Genomic DNA, 19,460 nt, shown 5'->3' on the forward strand with positions numbered 1-19,460 from the left:
GATTTCAACAACGAGCCAGGTTAAAAAGTTTAAAGAGTCGCAGGGGGAAAGACTAACTTCTCTGTGAGGCTTTACACACCTCAGCAGTGAACCGACTGTCACTGTCAGCACTTGTCTCCGCACTGAATTGACTTGCTGGCTGTGCCCTGCGACCATTGACACCCTGGCTCAGATAAAATGCTGAACTGGCTCCTTGGCTGTGGACTGCAACCATTGGGCCCCTGGACTGGTTTCACTTCTCTCAGCACAGAACTGACTCCCTTGCTGTGGCCTGCAGCCATCTACTGATCTGAACTGGCTCCCTGCCTGTGGGCCTAATTTCGGCGACCCTGCGGTTCATGTTCTGTTTCTTACTGGTTTACTATTTTTTTATTCTTGTTTGCCCGATTTGTTCTTTTTGGGCACATTGCGTGTCTGACGGTCTTTGCTGTGTAGGATTCTTTCTTTTTCCATGGATTCTCTTGTGTTTCTTTGTTTTATGGCTGCCTGCAAGAAGACGAATCTCCTGCTTGTATATGGAGTTCATACTTTGGTAGCAATGTACTTTGAAATTTAGACCTCTGGATCAGCAGGAACACCTCAGAAAGATATGCCTGCGCGGGCTGGACCAAAACAGGGCTAACAGCCTGCGGGAGTGCTCGCTGGGATTCAAACTCATAGGGATGGGCCACAGGCCACATTTACAGTTGAGGTGGCAGTGGAGTTAAATATCAAAGGGAAACAAAGCAAGCCCAGTAAGGAGAGCAAACCTCAGTCTGATAAGAAATGCAAGATTATATTTATTTAGGTGTAAGCAACATTACTAGTAAAGCAAATGAGCTCACAGGAGGGTGATATTGTTACTGTCATAGAGAGGGTTGAATGGCTGAACAATTCACTCAGTGAATGGTGTGGTGGGCGTGGCACCGTAATATTGATTTATTGCTGAAATATCGAGGAGGAGGACATTCTGGGACACACCTTACTAATCCACAAGCCTCTACTGGTGAACTTCCGGTAAGATGGCGGTGTGCTGGGGCGCAGCGGGTTCTACAGGGCCAGCCAAACGTGTTACTATCTTTTGTTTATTTCTTTACAATCTCAAGACCCTGCTGGAAGTTAAGCACTTAAAGAGTGCTGCGGCCTACCCCAACGGCGTAGAAACTGAAGAAGCTGGACTTGGGGCAGATCGTTCTGCTCCCTGTGTCAGAGAGTCAGCAATGTGGTTGGCGTGCAGACTGGCAGCGAGCAATTGTCTTAGTCTCTTTTCTTGTGATTGCAAAACCCTGTTGAGCATTGTTAATGTGTAATGCTGCAAGTCTGGTCTTCTGATTTATTGCGGACTACAGGGGCTGGCAGCAGCGGTGACTGACACCCCTGCAGGGTGAGCGGATGTGGCCTCAAGCCTGTTTGCAGCCACCCAGGAGAGAGGCATCAAGAGCTGGCACTGGAGGTGGTGTAGCGCAGCGTTTAAGCTAACATTGGTGCTGTCCCTCTCCCCCAAAGTGTTTGCTTGGCAGAAGGCAGGATGTATGTGTTCGACTACAGACTGCTGCAACATTCATGGACTCAGGGACTTGGACTATATTTGTTGTGTGACTATATTTTACTGCTATATGTGCCACGTGCTGTGTATGACTGTTGGTACTGTGTTTTGTACCTTGACCCTGAAAGAACACTGTTTCGTTTGGATGTATTCATGGGTATTTATGAATAACAATTAAACTTGAACTTGATGTAAACAGCCAAGAACAGCAAAACATTGGAATATTACCTGCAAGCTGCACACCAACCGGACTTGGAAATATATTGCCATTACTTCTGAAACCATCTTTTCACTGGGCGTCTCTGGAAATGCAGCCTTTTAGCCCCTCGCAAACAGCCACTGGACTCTGCGGGGAGAAATTTCAGGCTTCGTACATCTAAGGTGTATGTGACTTTGTCCCGCAAAATCCGTGAGGTTGGGATGTCTCACCTACCCAAACCCCGGTTTGTGTGAATGCTGTGTGATTTACTGCCCCTGGCAATCGCCTGTCAGCAGAAAATAACAGATTGTACACTGCATAGAATTATTCAGGAGTATATTTAAGAATGTTAACTTAAGCAAAGAGTTATTAAAGGAAAGAAAGAGAAAAAAAGCAAAAAGGGCCCATTCTACTTAAAAAGTCACAACTGCACAGTGGAGCTCAAATCTTGAACTTCTCTGTAAATCGCGCGCTGGACCCTCCCTCGGTCTGTGTGAAAGCACACAGCACCTTCCGAAGGTCACTGGAAATCCATCTTGAACAAAGAGGCTTTCCCACGGGATTATTGGTCCTTCCTCCTTGAAGCCATTCATCTGCACAAAGCACCCTGTATCATCCACCATCTTTCCTCCTGTCTTCTCCCAGCTCCCGCCAAACAAAGACCCCTCTGCCCAGTAATCTCTAGCACCTTCTCCCAATTCTACCATCCTGATTGGATGACACCTCATTCCTGAGCTCAGACCCAAACAGGCTGAAAGCAGAACAGATTGCTCTTACAGAACTGCTAAAATGAAATGCCTACAGCATAGCAGTAAAAATCTGAACCAGGGCATTGACTCTGACTGGGTCAGAATCCTGGATCACCCACCCTAACTGCATTGTGGGTGCACCCACACCTCAAGGGCTGCAGCCCACCATAAAGGAATTAAATACCACTTCAACCTGTGATGCCCACACATTCCTTGGAGGAATATGCAAAAAGAGCTTCAAGTAACAGTGTACAGGTAGTCCCTAGGAGTGGTCACATGTGACAGCTCTCCCAGTATTCAGCATGAGGTACAGGAGCAAGGATATCAGAATCAGGTTTAACGTCACCGGCATAATGTCGTGAAATTTGCTGTCTTTGTGGCAGCAGCACAGTGCAACACATAATAATAGAGAAAACTGTGAATTACAGTAAACATATAAAATAATAGTGCGGAAACAGAAATAAAAAGTAGTGAAGTAGAGCATGGGTTCAGTGTCCATTCAGAAATGGCAGAGGGGAAGAGACTGTTCTGGAATCGCTGAGTGTGTGCCTTCAGACTTCTGTGCCTCCTTCCTGAGGGTAGCAGTGAGAAGAGGGCATGTCCTGGGTGGTGGGGGTCCTTCACCATGGATGCTGCCTTTTTGAGGCATCGCTCCTCAAAGATGTCCTGGATACGAAGGAGAAAGGCAAAACACAGTTGTGCGAGTTATCAGGTTATAGCAGTACAGAACCGCAACTTCTCTGATATCAGCACGAACGATTTCAAAGGGAATGGCCCAAAGGAGGGGGGATCCAGGAAAACTTCGTGAGAAACAGAGTGAGAGAAGGACGTGGCTGGAAAACTCGAGCAGGGCAAGAAACCGAGTTATTAGGAGTCTTTAGTGGGGTTGGATATGGATATATTTCCAAGGCCTGATGAAATGTATCCTTGGCTGTTATGGGAAGGAAGGGCTGAGCTCCCAAGGTCTCTTTGAGAGTTTAGTGAAACCCTCTCTCATTGCTCCCCCTCCGTGATCTCTGCTTCCCTTCGACGGGAGTCAGTGAAACCTTCTCTCACTCTGTGATATCTGCTCAGCTCTTTACTTCATCCCTCCCAACTCCTGGTTTCACCCAGCACCTTGTATTTCTTTCTCCACTCACCTTCCACACCCCCCACAACTTTTAAATCTACTCATCTTTTTTCTCCACTCCTGCCGAAGGGTCTCGGCTGGAAATGTCGACTGTACTCTTTTCCACCGATGCTGCCTGGCCTGCAGAGTTCCTCCAGCATTTTGTGTGTGTTCAAGGATCCTGGTTGTTTAAAATCCTAAATTGTCACAGAACAGGTGCCAGGTAACTGGATCCCAGCAGTACGGTGCCGTTCTTCAACGAAGGCAGCAACTGGTAACTACAGAGCTGTGAATCTAACATCAGTGGTAGAAAGGGTGTTGTAAAAAGTCTCGAGGGACGGGATTCAGCTGCACTTGGGCAGAGCTTCATCAGAAATGGTCAGCGTGCAAGTGGTGATTCTGTCGGCCAGTTTGAGTTTCTTGGAGTTACGGGTGTACTCATGCAGTTGGTGTTGTCTACAGGGACTTCGGTAAATATTTTGACAAAATCCCCAAATGAGCAAGAGACCGAGGGATCCGAAGTAACTTCACAAATTGGGTTCAAAGTTGATTTGCTGATCAGCTTTTGTGATTACCCCGTGGCGTACCACAGGAATCTGTGCTGGAACTCTCCTGTAAATGATTTGGATGTGGCTAGAAGTTTAGAAGATGACATAAAAATGTGAGCTTTGTCTTGCAGCGTTAGTGCTAATGATGGTGAATTGGTTAGTTGGCAAACTAGGCAGAGCAATTGTACCTGGAACATAGAACGTTAAAGCACTGTGTTAAAGTGCTGTGCTGATCTTTTAACCTACTCTGAGATCAATCTAACTATTCCCTCCTACATAGCCCTCCATTTTTCTATCATCTGTGTGCCTATCTAAGAATTTGTCAAATGCCCCTAATGCATCTGCCTCTACCATCACGCCTGGCGGGGCATTCCACACACCCACCCACTCTGTGTGTGTGAAACAAAATTCTTACCTGTGTACCTTCCTCCAATCATCTCAAAATTATGCGTCTGGTATTGGCCATTTCTGCCTTGGGAAAAAGTCTCTGGCTGTCCACTCTATCCACACTTCTCATCCTCCTTCACTCCAAACAGAAAAAGCCCCAACTCACTCAACTTTTCCTCATAAGACACGCTCTCTAATGCAGGCAGCCTCCTGGCAAGTCTCCCCTGTGTCCCCTCTAGATCTTCTCCATGCTTCCTATGACAAGAAGGAAGAAAAAGAAAATATTTAAAGAAAAACTGGATAGGTATATGGACAGGAAAGGAATGGAGGGTTATGGGCTGAGTGCAGGTCGGTGGGACTAGGTGAGAGTGGAGTTCGGCACGGACTAGAAGGGCCGAGATGGCCTGTTTCCGTGCTGTAATTGTTGTATGGTTCTACAAGTTACTTATAAATCAATAGCATCATAACATTTTAAGTAACATTTGGATATTAAACACACAGCACGTATTTTCCCCGCATGAGCATATAAAATCATTGCAACACACCAATATCGCTGATTCAGTGGGAGCCCTGGGCTTGTTTCCCTGCAACAAGACGGTCCTATCACGGGCTGATGGGAGTCAGCGATACTCGAAGGGGGTTCCTTATGTCCAGTCTTTTCCGCAATTTAGTTTTCGTTGCATTCATTGCAGAGATATGTTGGAAATGGAAGCACCGTTTTCAGTGCTTTCATGGCTATCTCAGGATATTTAGCCTTGACTTTGATCCAGAATGTCGCCAGAGATGTTATGTCAAACATACTTTTCAGCCCACCGTCATTTGCAAGCTCGACGAGCTGATCTTATTCCCATGCTGACATGGATGATGTGCGAGTAATGACCTCGCGTGTGTTCAAGCTGAACAGTGGGTGAGAGGGAATGAGGAAAGGTGCAGCGACTCCTATCGCCAAATCATGTCGTTTCCTCGCGGCCCGGTAGCACATGCTTTGTGGCTTGGTACTGGTCCGCAGCACGGTGGTTGGGGACTGCTGCGCTAGGGAAATTCTAAGCAGTTTCTAGAGTAGGTTACCTGGTCGGCACAACATTGTGGGCCGAAGGGCTTGTAATGTGCTGTGAATTTCTATGTTCAGAAACATGTGGTTAAACCTCCCAGCCCTCTCGTGCTTTCCCACTTATTTCTGCCTTCTCTGCTTACCGGACCTGCCTGTTCAGTGAGTTTGACATAGAATTCTGAGTTAACACCTGCTACACTAGTATCCTGTGTCCCAGCCCTGCTGCCTCACCAGCTTAAACCCTCCCAAAGTGCTCGAGCAAAGGTATGGATAAAAGGGACGCACAGAGGCGGTTTCCAATAGCGCAAGAGTCTGGGGCCAGAGGGCACAGCCTCAGAATAGAAGGACGTCCCTTTACAGCAGAAGTGAGGAGGAATTTCTTTAGCCAGAGGGTACTGAATCGGTGGAATTCATTGTCACAGGCGGCTTTGGAGGCCAAGTCATTGAGTATATCTAAACTGGAGGTTGATAGATTCTTGATTTGTTAAGGGCGTGAAAAGATATGGGAGGAGGCAGAAGAATGGGGTTGGGAGGAAAAATAAATCAGCCATGATGGAATGGCAGAGGAGACTCATAGAAACAAAGAAAACCTACAGCACAATACAGGCCCTTCGGCCCACAAAGCTGTGCCGAACATGTCCTTACCTTAGAAATTACTCCGCTTACCTATAGCCCTCTATTTTTCTAAGCTCCATGTATCCATTCAGGTGTCTCTTCAAAGACCCGATCGTTTCCGCCTCCACCGCCGCCTCTGGCAGTCCATCCCACACACTCACCACTCTCTGCATAAAAAAAACTTGCATTGAAACATAGAAAACCACAGCACAATACAGGCCCTTCAGCCCGCAAGGTTGTGCCGAACATGTCCCTACCTTAGAAATTACTCGGCTTACCTGTAGCCACCTATTTTGCTAAGCTCCATGTACCTATCCAAAAGTCTCTTAAAAGACTCTATCATATCTGGCTCCACCACCGATGCCGGTAGCCCATTCCACACACTCACCACTCTCTGAGTAAAAAACTTACCCCTGACATTTCCTCTGTACCTACTCCCCAGCACCTTAAACCTGTGTCCTCTTGTGGCAACCATTTCAGACCTGGGAAAAAGGCTCTGACTATCCACATGATCAATGCCTCTCATCATCTTACACACCTGTATCAGGTAACCTCTCATCCTCCATCGTTCCAAGGAGAAAAGGCCGAGTTCACTCAACCCATTCTCATAAGTCATGCTCCCCAATCCAGGCAACATCCTTGTAAATCTCCTCTGCACCCTGTCTATGGCTTCCACATTCTTCTTGTAGTGAGGCGACCACAGTACTATACGTGGGGTCTGACCAGGGTCCTATATAGCTGCAACATTACCTCTCGGCTTCTAAATTCAGTTCCATGATTGATGAAGGCCAATACACTGTATGCCTTCTTAACCACAGAGTCAACCTGCGCAGCAGCTTTGAGCGTCCTATGGACTCGGACCCCAAGATCCCTCTAATCCTCCACACTGCCAAGAGTTTTACCATTAATACTATATTCTGCCATCATATTTGACCTACCAAAATGAACCACTTCACACTTATCTGGGTTGAATTCCGTCTGCCACTTCTCAGCCCAGTTTTGCATCCTATCAATGTCCCGCTCTAACCTCTGACAGCCCTCTACACTACCCACAACACCTCCAACCTTTGTGTCTCAGCAAACTTACTAAGCCATCCCTCCACTTCCACTTCCTCATCCAGGTCATTTATAAAAATCACGAAGGGTAAGGGTCCCAGAACAGATAACTGAGGCCGACCTCCATGCAGAATATGACCTGCCTACAACCACTCTTTGCCTTCTGTGGGAAGCCAGTTCTGGATCCACAAAACAATGTCCCCTTGGATTCCATGCCTCCTTACTTTCTGAATAAGCCTTGCATGGGGTACCTTATTAAATGCCTTGGTGAAATCCATATACACTACGTCTACTGCTCTTCCTTCATCATTGTGTTTAGTCACATCCTCAAAAAATTAAATCAGGCTTGTAAAGCACAACCTGCCCTTGACAAAGCCATACTGACTATTCCTAATCATGTTATACCTCTCCAAATGTTCATAAATCCTGCCTCTCAGGATCTTCTCCATCAACTTACTGAGGTAGGACTCTTTGGCCTATAACTTCCAGGGCTATCTCTACTCCCTTTCTTGAATAAAGGAACAATATCGGCAACCCTCCAATCCTCTAGAACCTCTCCCATCCCCATTGATGATTCAAAGATCATCACCAGAGGCTCAACAATCTCCTCCCTCGCCTCCCACGGTAGCCTGGGGTACATCTCATCCAGTCCTAGCGATTTATCCAACTTGATGCTTTCGAAAAGCTCCAGCACATCCTCTTTCTTAATATCTACATGCTCAAGCTTTTCAATCTGCTGCAAGTCATCACAACAATCACTAAGATCCTTTTCTATAGTGAATACGGAAGTATTCATTAAGTACCTCTGCTATTTCCTCCGGTTCCATACATACTTTCCCACTGTCACACTTGATAGGTCCTGTTCTTTCACGTCTTACCCTCTTGCTCTTCACATACTTGTAGAATGCCTTGGGGTTTTCCTTAACCCTGCCTGCCAAGGCCTTCTCATGGCCTCTTCTGGCTCTCCTAATTTCCTTCTTAAGCTCCTTCCTATTAGCCTTGTGCTGTGGTAAAGGAGATAGAATTATGATCACTATCTCCAAAATGCTCTCCCACTGAGAGACCTGACACCTGACCAGGTTCATTTCCCAATACCAGATCAAGTACAGCGTCTTCTCTTATAGGCTTATCTACATATTGTGTCAAGAAACCTTCCTGAACACACCTAACAAATTCCACCCCATCTTAAACCCCTTGCTCTTGGGATCCACCAATCGATATTTGGGAAATTAAAGCCTCCCATCATGACAACTCTGTTATTATTACACCTTTCCAGGATCTGTTTCCCTATCTGCTCCTCGATATCCCTGTTACTATTGGGCGGCCTATGAAAAACACCCAGTAAAGTTATTGACCCCTTTCTGTTCCTAACCTCCACCCACAGAGACTCCGTAGACAATCCCTCCATGGCGTCCACCTTTCCTGCAGCTGTGACACTATCTCTGATCAACAGTGCCACGCCCCCACCTCTTTTGCCTCCCTCCCTGTCCTTGTTGAAACATCTAAAACCCAGCAGTTGAAGTAACCATTCCTGTCCCTGAGCCATCCTAGTCTCTAATGGCCACCACATCATGTCTCCAAGTACTGATCCACGCTCTAAGCTCATCCGCTTTGTTCACAACACTCCTTGCATTAAAATAGACGTATCTCAAACATTCGGTCTGAGAGCATCCTTTCTCTATCACCTGCCTATCCTCCCTCTCGCACTGTCTACAAGCTTTCTCTATTTGTGAGCCAACCCCCTCTTCCCTAGTCTCTTCAGTTCGGTTCCCAGCCCCCAACCATTCTAGTTTAAACTCTCCCTAGCAGCCTTAGCAAACCTCCCTACCAGGATATTGGTCCCCCTCAGATTGAAGTGCAACCCGTCCTTTTTGTACAGGGCACAACTGCCCCAAGAGAGGTCCCAATGATCTAGAAATCTGAATCCCTGCCCCCTGCTCCAATCCCTCAGCCACGCATTTATCCTCCACCTCATTAACCACTGACATCTCCTCTGTACCCACTCCCAAGCACCTTAAAACTATGCCCTCTCGTTCTAGCCATTTCAGCCCTGGGAAAAAGCCTCTGACTATCCACACAATCAATGCCTCTCATTATCTTGTTCACCTCTATCAGGTCACCTCTCATCCTCGTACGCTGCAAGGAGAAAAGGCCGAGTTCACTCAACCTATTCTTATAAAGCATGCTCCACAATCCAGGCAACATCCTTGTAAATCTCCTCTGCACCCTTTCTATGGCTTCCACGTCATTCCTGTAGTGAGGCAACTAGAATTGAGCACAGTACTCCAAGTGGGGTCTGACCAGGGTCCAATATAGCTGTAACATTACCTCTCGGGTCTTAAACTCAATCCCACGATTGATGAAGGCCAATGCACCGTATGCCTCCTTAACCGCAGAGTCAACCGCATAGCAACTTTGAGTGTCCTATGGACTCTGACCACAAGATTCCTCTGATCCTCCACAGTGCCAGGAGTCTGACCACTAATGCTATATTCTGCCATCATATTTGACTCGATAGCCGAATTCCGCTCTTGCGTCTTATAATCCTGGTTCCCTCTTGGCTCGGGTCACCTTGTCATGGAAGAGATCCCAGTGATGCTGTCTGCTCTGCACCCACACTTTGTACATTTCAGCCGTCCTGCCTTCCTGTTTCTAAACTCGCTCGTACATGGCAGAAGGGGTAGTCCAGCGATTACAATATACCAGCACTTTTTCTTTACAACTTGTCTATTGATCTGTAAATCTCCGTTGCAGGACCTCATCTCTCTCCTTGCGGGTGATCATTGGTGCCAGTGTGGACTATGCCTTTTTATCATGGGGCAAAATACATTCTGAGCGTCGCACAAATCAGATCGATGATCTTTTCTTCAGTCTTGCTTCGTGAAGTTCGGGGCTGTGAATGAACGTTTGCATTTTCTGCTGTTTTTTTTTAGGTGTTGTCTGAAGCCTGTGGCCAAGAAATCACAGCAAAGCACATGCTGCCGACGGTTCTCCAGATGGCAGGCGATCAGGTGGCAAACATTCGCTTCAACGTGGCTAAATCATTGCAGAAAATAGGACCGGTTTTAGATGCCAGGTAAGTATTTGAGTTGGGGCTTATAACCCGGCCTGTGGAGAATGTTTCACCTCCAGTTTGGAATGGAAATTGAGACGCCACTGTGGTGGCATTTAGTGATGGAGTCGCACCGTCTTTTGTACCCACAGGTCCAATCCGGCCAAGACCACCGTCTCTGCCGGTCCCATCGTCCCAGGTTCTCAACCTGGGGTTCATGGACCCCTAGCGTAATGATCCATGACACCAAAATAGTTGTGCACCCTTGCTCTAAACCTTTCCTGCCCGCGTACCTGTGCTTATTGAAGTTGTTAATGTGCCTGCCTCAACCAGTTCCTCTGGCAGCTCATTCCATGTACTGCGTGGGGGAGAGGCATAAACTTAACCCTCGGGCCTCCCTCTCCCCTGTGGTGTTTGCCTCACTTTCCTGCTTGACCTTGATCCTTTGGTACCCTTAAACGATCTTCTTCTCTATCCAGAGGTTAAGGCCATAAGACACAGGAGCAGAACCAGGCCGTTCGGCCCATCGATACTGCACGGCCATTCTATCATGGCTGATTTATCATTCCCCTCAACCCCACTCGCCTGCCTTCTCCCCTTTTTTTTAAAGAAAGGACATCCTCGCCAAGAACATTTAGTAGCCCGTTTCTACCCTCCAAATTACCTGTTTAAGGTCTCTCCACTGCCTTTGTATTCCAAGGGCCTCATTTTACTACAGCTTTCCCAAGCAATGCGCAATATTCCTTTGGGTTCTGGATATAGTCAGTTGTACTGTATAGAAGCATGACCTCTTGTCCATTGCATCTATACTGACAATCACTCCTTGCTATTGTAAACCCACTCAGCCACACTAACTCCACATCCCTCTGTCTTGCTCACTGAACCTGTAGAACAGGCCCGTTGGCCCACAATGTTGTACCAAACTAATTCTTCCTTTTCAGTCCGGACAAAGGGTCTGGGCCCGAAACGTCACCTGTTTATTCATTTCCATAGGTGCTACCTGACCTGCTGAGGTCCTCCAGCATTTTGCGTGTGTTGCTCTGGGTTTCCAACACCTGCAGACTTTATAAATAAAGCAGCGCCTAATTGAACCGTGTCCTTTTGCCCGCACGTGGCCGATATCCTCCATTCTCCGCACGTTCATTTGCCTGTCTAACAGTGTCTTAAATACTTCAATGCTCACACAAAACGCTGGAGGAACTCAGCAGATCAGGCAGCGTCCATGGAAATGAATAACCAGTCGCTGTTTCAGACCGTGACCCTTCATTGGATCGTAAACACTTGTTCTTGTTTCATACCTGCATCCACTTCCACCAGACCCGTCGGTGTGTTCCAGGTACTCAAATCCTCAGCACATCTTTGAGCTGTTCTCTTCTGGCTTTTACATCTCAACTGTGAGCCGTTTGCCTTTGCCTCAGAATTTTGTAAACTTCTGTCAACTCGTCCCTCCCTCAGACTCCATCACCCTGGAGAAAGCAACCTCTCCGGTAACATCTGCAGTACCAGCCAGCATGTCTTCTGTACCTTTTTCAGATCCTTTAAAGGGGAGGCCAGAGCTGAATTCAGTACTCCAAATGTGACCTAACCAGAGATTTATCACAGGCAACGTCCTGTAAACATCTTCTGTACCTTCTCCAAAGTATCCACACCCTTTAAAGGGGAGGCCAGAGCTGAATTCAGTACTCCAAATGTGACGTAAGCAGAGATTTATCACAGGCAACGTCCTGTAAACATCTTCTATACCTTCTCCAAAGTCTCCACACCCTTTAAAGAGCTGGCCAGAGCTGAATTCAGTACTCCAAATGTGACCTAACCAGAGGTTTATCACAGGCAACGTCCTGTGAACATCTTCTGTACCTTCTTCAAAGTTTCCACGCCCTTTAGAGGGGAGACCAGAGCTGAATTCAGTACTCCAAATGTGACCTAACCAGAGGTTTATCAAGTGACTGTCCAGGTTTTTGTTCCGGCCTGCACCACCACCACCTCCTTTGGCAGCTCAGCTACCAACTCCTGCATGAAAAGTTTGCTCCTCCAATCTTCTTTAATACATTTTCCCTCTCTCCTTCAACCACTGATGGATAAATCCTGGTTAGAAGTGAAAACCGCACAGTGAGATTTCAGTTCACGCCACCACCATCTTCATCAGCATGTGACGTGGGCGATCGTGGTCTCTCCATGGCCACGGTTGTTCTTGGCAAATTATCCTGCAGAACTGGTTTGTGCCATTGACGCCTTCTGGGCCGTGTGTGTTTTTACAAGATGAGGTGACCCCCCCCCCCCCCCACCCCCCAGCCATTATCAGTGCTCTTCAGAGATTGTCTGCCCGGCATCAGTGGTCGCACAACCAGGACTTGTGATCTGCACCGGCTGCACACATGACTGTCCACCATCTGCTCCCACGGCATTGCGTGACCCTGATCAGGTGGGGGGTCTTAGGCAGGTGTTGCACCTTGCCCAAGGGTGAGCTGCAGGTCTGCGGAGGGAAGGAGCACCCTGCACCTCCTTTGGTAGCAACGTATCTCCGCCAACCCGTCCGGTGAACGATTTTTGTGAAATTGTGCGTTTGTGATTTGATTGGAATTTGTGTGGAAAGCAATAACAGACGGATTGCATTAAAAGGAAGTTTATGCATTCAGTGCCCCCTCTCTTCAACGGCATAAAAATGCGGCATCCGAATTATTCTCCTTTTGCATCCACTAACCCAAATGAGCTCAGCTGCAGTTTGTGACTGTACTCTGCTAGTTGAGCTCTAACCCGTATCTGGCCAGTAAACGATCAGTTGTTGTAGTGGGAGCCTGCGTGAGAGGCAGAAAGAGGAGATTTTAATCTGGGTAATATCCAGTATCGCTTTAGATTTAAGTGAATGTGCTGCTGTCTTGTTTTGAAGGTCACAGGTACTAAAACTTGCTTTTAAATCACAGCACTTTACAGAACGAGTTCAAACCAATATTGGAGAAATTGGGTCAGGACCAAGATATGGACGTAAAGTACTTTGCGCAGGAAGCCATGACTGGTAAGCTGTGGCTTTGGACCCAGCTCGGTACGAGCATAAGCATTCTCCCTTCGAGCAGTTGTGGCCTGCATTGTCCCAGCGTCTGTCACTGGGTCTCTGAAGATGAGCACAAGACAAGATGGGTGTCTGCTGGGTTCCTGCTGTGGGGGCACTGATGGTAGAAAAGGCTCCTTAAGATAAAGATGTGTGTTTTGTAATCTGCACGTGTAACGAGTGAGGGTCGGGGAAAAACATGCAGTCCTCAGCACGTTCATTAAAGGGGATAAAACACAAATTATGGATTCAAAACTCTGAACCAGCAAGAGGGTTATTCGAGCTGCTGGAACAATGCTGTGATATTTGGAACTGTTTCCAGTTAAAGGGATTTACTAATTGTTCAGAATTATAAACCTTGTTATAGAGCCAAGCATGAAGTTCTCAGTTCTGTCTCTTACTTGCCTCCCTGTTTCTGTAAGCTGAATATTTTAAGAACCAATCCAGAGTTTTGAGTACAATCCTCAGTAAAGAGTTCTGTGTTTATATTAGGTGATTTTTAGGGTTTAGGAACGGGTGTTAAAATCTAGTGCCAGACATCCCACCCTGCAAAAACTCATTTCAGGGAGGTAGCAGTACGATATGGAGAGCAAGCTGTTGCCCCATGTAGCAAGCTCCCCGTCTGCATGCACCCAAAGGAACGGCAGATTGAGTTTGGTACCAGGAGCATCACAGGAGTTGTCATTCAGCGTAGGACTGCCTTAGCGACTCCAGCTCCGGGTTTACTCCCGAAGCCTTCCCTGTGAGTGGGTACAGCCGCAAGGCAGCAGAGGTTTGAGATCAGAATTTTCCTTCTCCTAGATGAGCTGACGAGTCCCATCTCCCCGAATAGGTCTTGAAGCAACAGGAATTAAGAGTTGGCAATTGTATGAATTCACTTGCAATATTTTAGAAATGACATACTCCATCGCTAGAATTCCCACAAGTTGTCATCATAGCTTACAGATAGATGCGTGTTCTGATTATCTTCAGAAACGTTCCCATTTTGTCTCCTTTTAATATCTAATCTGCATGTTTTCCTTCTTATCTAGTGCTTGCCTTATCGTAGAAAGGAGTGAAGAAACGGCCCTCCAGACTTGCAACGAGATCTGCCGCTGACATCTTTGAAAACCTTCTTCACTCTCTCTTTGTACCGTATAGGGAAAAGGATAGTTACGTCACATCCGGAGTTTCTCCAGTTGCCGGACGATTTCCCTCCACGCCTCTCTGACGGAGTGGGGAACCGCGTACGAGGCAAGTTACAGCAGTGGTTTGCCATTGCCTTCTGCCGGGTGAGTTTCCAAAGAGATCACCAGCTCGTAACCCAGCATGGATGGAAAGCGTGCATGGGAGCCGGCTGGATTCAAACTCGGGGTGACGCCACTACAGCATCAGCCGGGTCAGCCTACTGTATAATATGGGGACTACTTTATGTTGTAGTAACACATCGTTGCATGCGCTATTAGGCGCACATTGATACGTATGTGTGTGTTCTGCATCATTTTCTACTAGTAAAGAACCATGAAACTTCGCTCCTGTCTCCAGCATTTTTATTAATAGCATTGTTGTGTAGCCAGGCCACATACACAACACTCTTTAAAGAATTACCCCTGGAAATGTAAACGTCTCATACGTAGTGTCACTGGATTTTAGCTGCCTTGTAGATTCTAGTTCTGCAGTCTTTCTGCTGTCTCAATTTAGCTTGAGATATCAAGCTGTCTACTCCCCCTATTTATTTTCATTGACTGTAGTGTACCCAGTGGCATTGTGTATCCGATGGGTTTAACTGTTAACAAGGATGTGAGGTTATTAGCTTTGCTGCTCTGTCGACAGTCACTTGTATCCAGCATGCCTCCTCCTCCTTTCCCAAAACACCTTCGCTTGTATTCCCAGCATCCAGTGGCAAATGCTCGAATTAAAACTGAAGATGTTGTCCAATCTGAAACTGTTCTCGGATGGGGTGGCAGAGGAGGGGCCCAGTGAGGGGCCCACATTGGATGGGCCTTGGCTTGGGGAAGTGGTCCACATTAATGGGTCCTGACCCTGATGTAGGAGAGGGTTTCGCATTTGATGGGGCTGTTGAAGGGGTGGGTTCCACATTGATGGGTCCAAAGGTGGGGCCTCATGTGTCTGCACTGCATTGTCCCCAGGTTGCTGAATGATATGCTATAAGTTTTGACCTACCTTAATTTCCCTTTTAATCGTTTTTAACATTAAAAGAAAGAGTGCCCGTTAGACAGTTATTGAAATGACTTTCAATGCCGACCTCATTATTCCAGTGACTTGAACAGCAGTGCCAGTGGATGCTGTGATTACCTGATGGTTTGGTTCGGCAGCCATTGCTTCTGTACGTATTAGTTAAAGTAGATTTTTCAATAGCTAAGCTTCTCTTCCCGACCAGAATTACACAATATTGTATCATTCCAGTGGTCTAGTCACATTTGGGATGCCATTTCAATATTGCAAATCACGTAATTTAATGTCTGTTAGTTTTTTGAATGATTTTAGAGATTGTGTTAGGCACGTTTAACCTGTTACCAGTGGACGTCTTTCTCCTAATTTGTTGTTTTGACTGCTTTCCCTAATAAAGTGGATTAAGGTAAACGCTGCTTCGTGTTGCACACCAGAGAGGTGCAGGATTTACCTCCTTGCGACTTTTGCGGAGCAGAAACACGTAAAAAGCATGTCATGTGTTTCGTTTTCAAAGTGGCAGGGTGAAGAGATACTGCATCTCCAGTATGAGATCCACAAACACTAGAGGGATATTTTGCCCACTGCCCGCATACCCTAACCCTCACCCTCACCCTCGCCCTCGCACTGGATGAGATAATGGAGAGGGAGAGAGAAGTACAGGATAAGCCCGATTTAACTAGGAAGGAGAGAACAGCCCTGAAAGAGCTGAAGGAAAATATGGATATTGTTATCAAACCAGCAGATAAAGGGAGCAGCATAGTTATCATGGACAAACAGCAATATCTATTTGAGGCACACAGACAATTAAACAACACCGAACACTACACTAAACTAAAGGAACCCAAATACTGGCAAACACACAGAAATTAGGACCATTCTGCGAGAACTAGGAAGGACTAGATACCTCAGGAAGAAGCAGGTGGAGTACCTGACAGGGATACAGCCACGAGCAAGAAAGTTCTATATCCTCCCCAAAATACACAGGAACCCAGACTCATGGACTGTTCCTGGAGAAATACCACCCGGCAGGCCCATCGTGTCGGACTGCAGCAGTGAGTCATACAGGATAGCAGAATACATTGATGCCTTCCATAACCATATAACAATCACAGCACGGAAACAGGCCATCTGGGTCCTTCTAGTCCATGCCGAACTCTTCCCCAATCCTATTCCCACCGACCTGCACTCAGCCCATAACCCTCCATTCCTTTCCTGTCCATATAGCTGTCCAATAACGACAACATTGAACCTGACTCAAACACTTCTGCTGGAAGCTCGTTCCACACAGCTACCACTTTCTGAGTAAAGAAGTTCATAGAACATAGAATAGTACAGCACAGTACAGGCCCTTCGGCCCACAATGTTATGCTGACCCTCAAACCCTGCCTCCCATATAAGCCCCCACCTTAGATTCCTCCATATACCTGTCTAGTAGTCTCTTAAACTTCACTAGTGTATCTGCCTCCACCACTGACTCAGGCAGTGCATTCCACGCACCAACCACTCTCTGAGTAAAGAACCTTCCTCTAATATCCCCCTTGAACTTCCCACCCCTTACCTTAAAGCCATGTCCTCTTGTATTGAGCAGTGGCGCCCTGGGAAAGAGGCACTGGCTATCCACTCTATCTATTCCTCTTATTATTTTAAAAAGAGCAGAGAGGATATGGATTGAAAGACTACAGACGTATTCCCCAAACAGCCTAAACAAGGCCTAAAAAGCTAAGCCCACAATATAAAATATACCCACTGGAGGGCCAACACTGCACCCAATAATTAAAAACATTGACTTCCGGTGAGGCACAAGGCAAGATGGCGGCACGACACTGAGCGCTGACATACAACCCTCCTTTTTCAAGTTCTTCAGGGCTCATAGACGGTCTTAATACAAGGCTGAGTTGGAGAAAGATCTAACTAAAGACATGGCTTCAAAAAAAGATACAAATTCAACCAGGAAACAAGATACCAGCAGGCGACAACAAGCTAGCGATTCATCCGAAGAAATAGTTATGCTAATTAAACAAACAATGGTAAGGGAGATGGAGTCGCTGCAAGAAATGGTAGCCCACGTGCTAAGGGAGTTGCTGGAAAAGGCTCACGACCCCATACAGAAGCGTATGGCAGAGAATGGCAACATTCTCCGGTCGTTAAAGGAGCAAGCGGACATTCACGCTAAAACATTTAACGGTCTTCAATAAAATAGAGGAAGTTTTGCGGAGGTGTCTAAGATATGGAAGAAGTTAAACGACTTGGAGGACAGATCCAGGAGAAACAACGTGCGGCCGGTCGACTTACCGACAGGCGCTGAGGGCGACAATCCAAGAGGTTACCTCCAGAAGATGCTGCCTGATTGGATTCCAGCGCTCAAGAATTCCCACAGCACTCCACTGGAGATCGATAGAGCACATAGGATCTTTTCCAACAACTCCTCAAGACCGCGGACCATGGTTTTTAGGCTTCTAGGGTACACCGACCGGCAGGCTATCCTGGAGGGTGCGAGGAAAGCCAAACCTACTCTCCCTGATGGCACCCAGCTACAGTTCTTTGCCGACTACAGCCCCGGCACGATGCAGGAACGGCAGGGATACAAGGAGATCCGCGCTAAGCTTCGACAGAAGGGGATCGACTCGTTCCTCATATACCCAGCGATCTTGAAAGTGACTATCAAGGGCATGAAGATGTCGTTTAACTCGGCAGAGGAAGCAAAAGGAGTTCTGAAATCATCGGTGCTGGGAGATATGGAAGAAGACCCTGGGCAAAGTCCACACGCCCCTCGGGAGGAGATGGAACGGCATTAAACACAGCCCTGATCACAGTTATACCTAAGCCCGGTAAGGACCCCTTGGAGTGTGCCAATTACCGTCCAATCTCCTTGATAAATGCCGACCTCAAGATATTTTCCAAAGTCTTAGCCAGTAGACTTGAGACAGTAGTTGGGAAAATAATCAGCCCAAATCAAATGGGCTTTATCAGGGGGTGTCTCGCATCTGATAATATTCGCTGGCTCTTACACGTACTGAGTGCAACACATAAAATCCCGGCTGCCTGTGGCCTGCTATTTCTAGATGCTGAAAAAGTGTTCGATCGCCTTGAATGGCCATACCTTTTGAGAGTTCTAAAAGAATTTAAGTTCGGCGATAAATTTATCAATATGATTCAAACACGGTATGCTAATCCTTCAGCCCAGGTATGTGTGGGAGGAGGTTTCTCAGAATTATTTGACATAGGACGGGGCACACGACAAGGGGACCCTTTGTCTCCTTTAATTTTTAATATATCTATTGAACCGCTTGCACAAACTCTCCTCAGATCTCCCCTATTACAATAGGTACAACATTGCATTCAATATCAGTTTACGCGGATGACACGCTAGTTTATATGGCGAATGTTCAACAAACTCTCCCCTATGTTTTAAAAACACTGGAGCAATTTGGATTTCTTTCAGGATACAAAGTTAATTTGTTAAAATCAGACCTGATGCTGATTAATACGGATAAAAGTAAGGTGTCTCTTCCTCCCCAGATTAAAGTTACAAATGAGGTCCTCTACTTGGGTATTAAAGTTAATATTTCCATATCAGCTGTGGCTGAAACAAATTACTCTTTAATTCTAAAAAAAAGAGGAAGATATTAATAGATGGAGACACCTGCCAGCATCAGTCCCGGCCCGTATTTCGGTCATTAAAATGAACATCTTACCCTGCATTAATTTTATCAGCTCAATGATCCCACTTGCACCTCCGGCAGGATATTGGCAAAAACTGGACTCCTTACTACGATGCTATGTTTGGAATGGTAAACGACCCAATATAAAATGGTCAGTTCTACAATTCAAAAAGTCGAATGGGGGATTGGCATGTCCAAATTTTAAATTGTATCACTGAGCATTTGTATTAAAAAGTCTTAGCTATTGGATGGAGGAGGATAAAGTTTCGTCCTGGAAAAATATAGAACTG

At 46.5% G+C, this 19,460-nt stretch overlaps 1 protein-coding gene across 1 annotated transcript in view; it reads left to right on the forward strand.

Moving 5' to 3' along the window:
- The window catches only part of LOC140203598 (serine/threonine-protein phosphatase 2A 65 kDa regulatory subunit A beta isoform-like), an 88,254-nt gene extending 69,951 nt beyond the window's left edge, over positions 1-18,303 (forward strand). Inside the window, exons 16-18 of the mRNA XM_072269646.1 lie at positions 10,172-10,314; positions 13,212-13,303; positions 17,969-18,303. Coding sequence (XP_072125747.1) covers positions 10,172-10,314; positions 13,212-13,303; positions 17,969-18,303 — 570 coding nt within the window. The remainder of the gene's footprint in view (positions 1-10,171; positions 10,315-13,211; positions 13,304-17,968) is intronic.
- Positions 18,304-19,460: the final 1,157 nt, after the last annotated feature.

Source organism: Mobula birostris, chromosome 10 (assembly GCF_030028105.1).
Source record: "Mobula birostris isolate sMobBir1 chromosome 10, sMobBir1.hap1, whole genome shotgun sequence".
In the NCBI taxonomy this organism is placed as follows: domain Eukaryota; kingdom Metazoa; phylum Chordata; class Chondrichthyes; order Myliobatiformes; family Myliobatidae; genus Mobula; species Mobula birostris.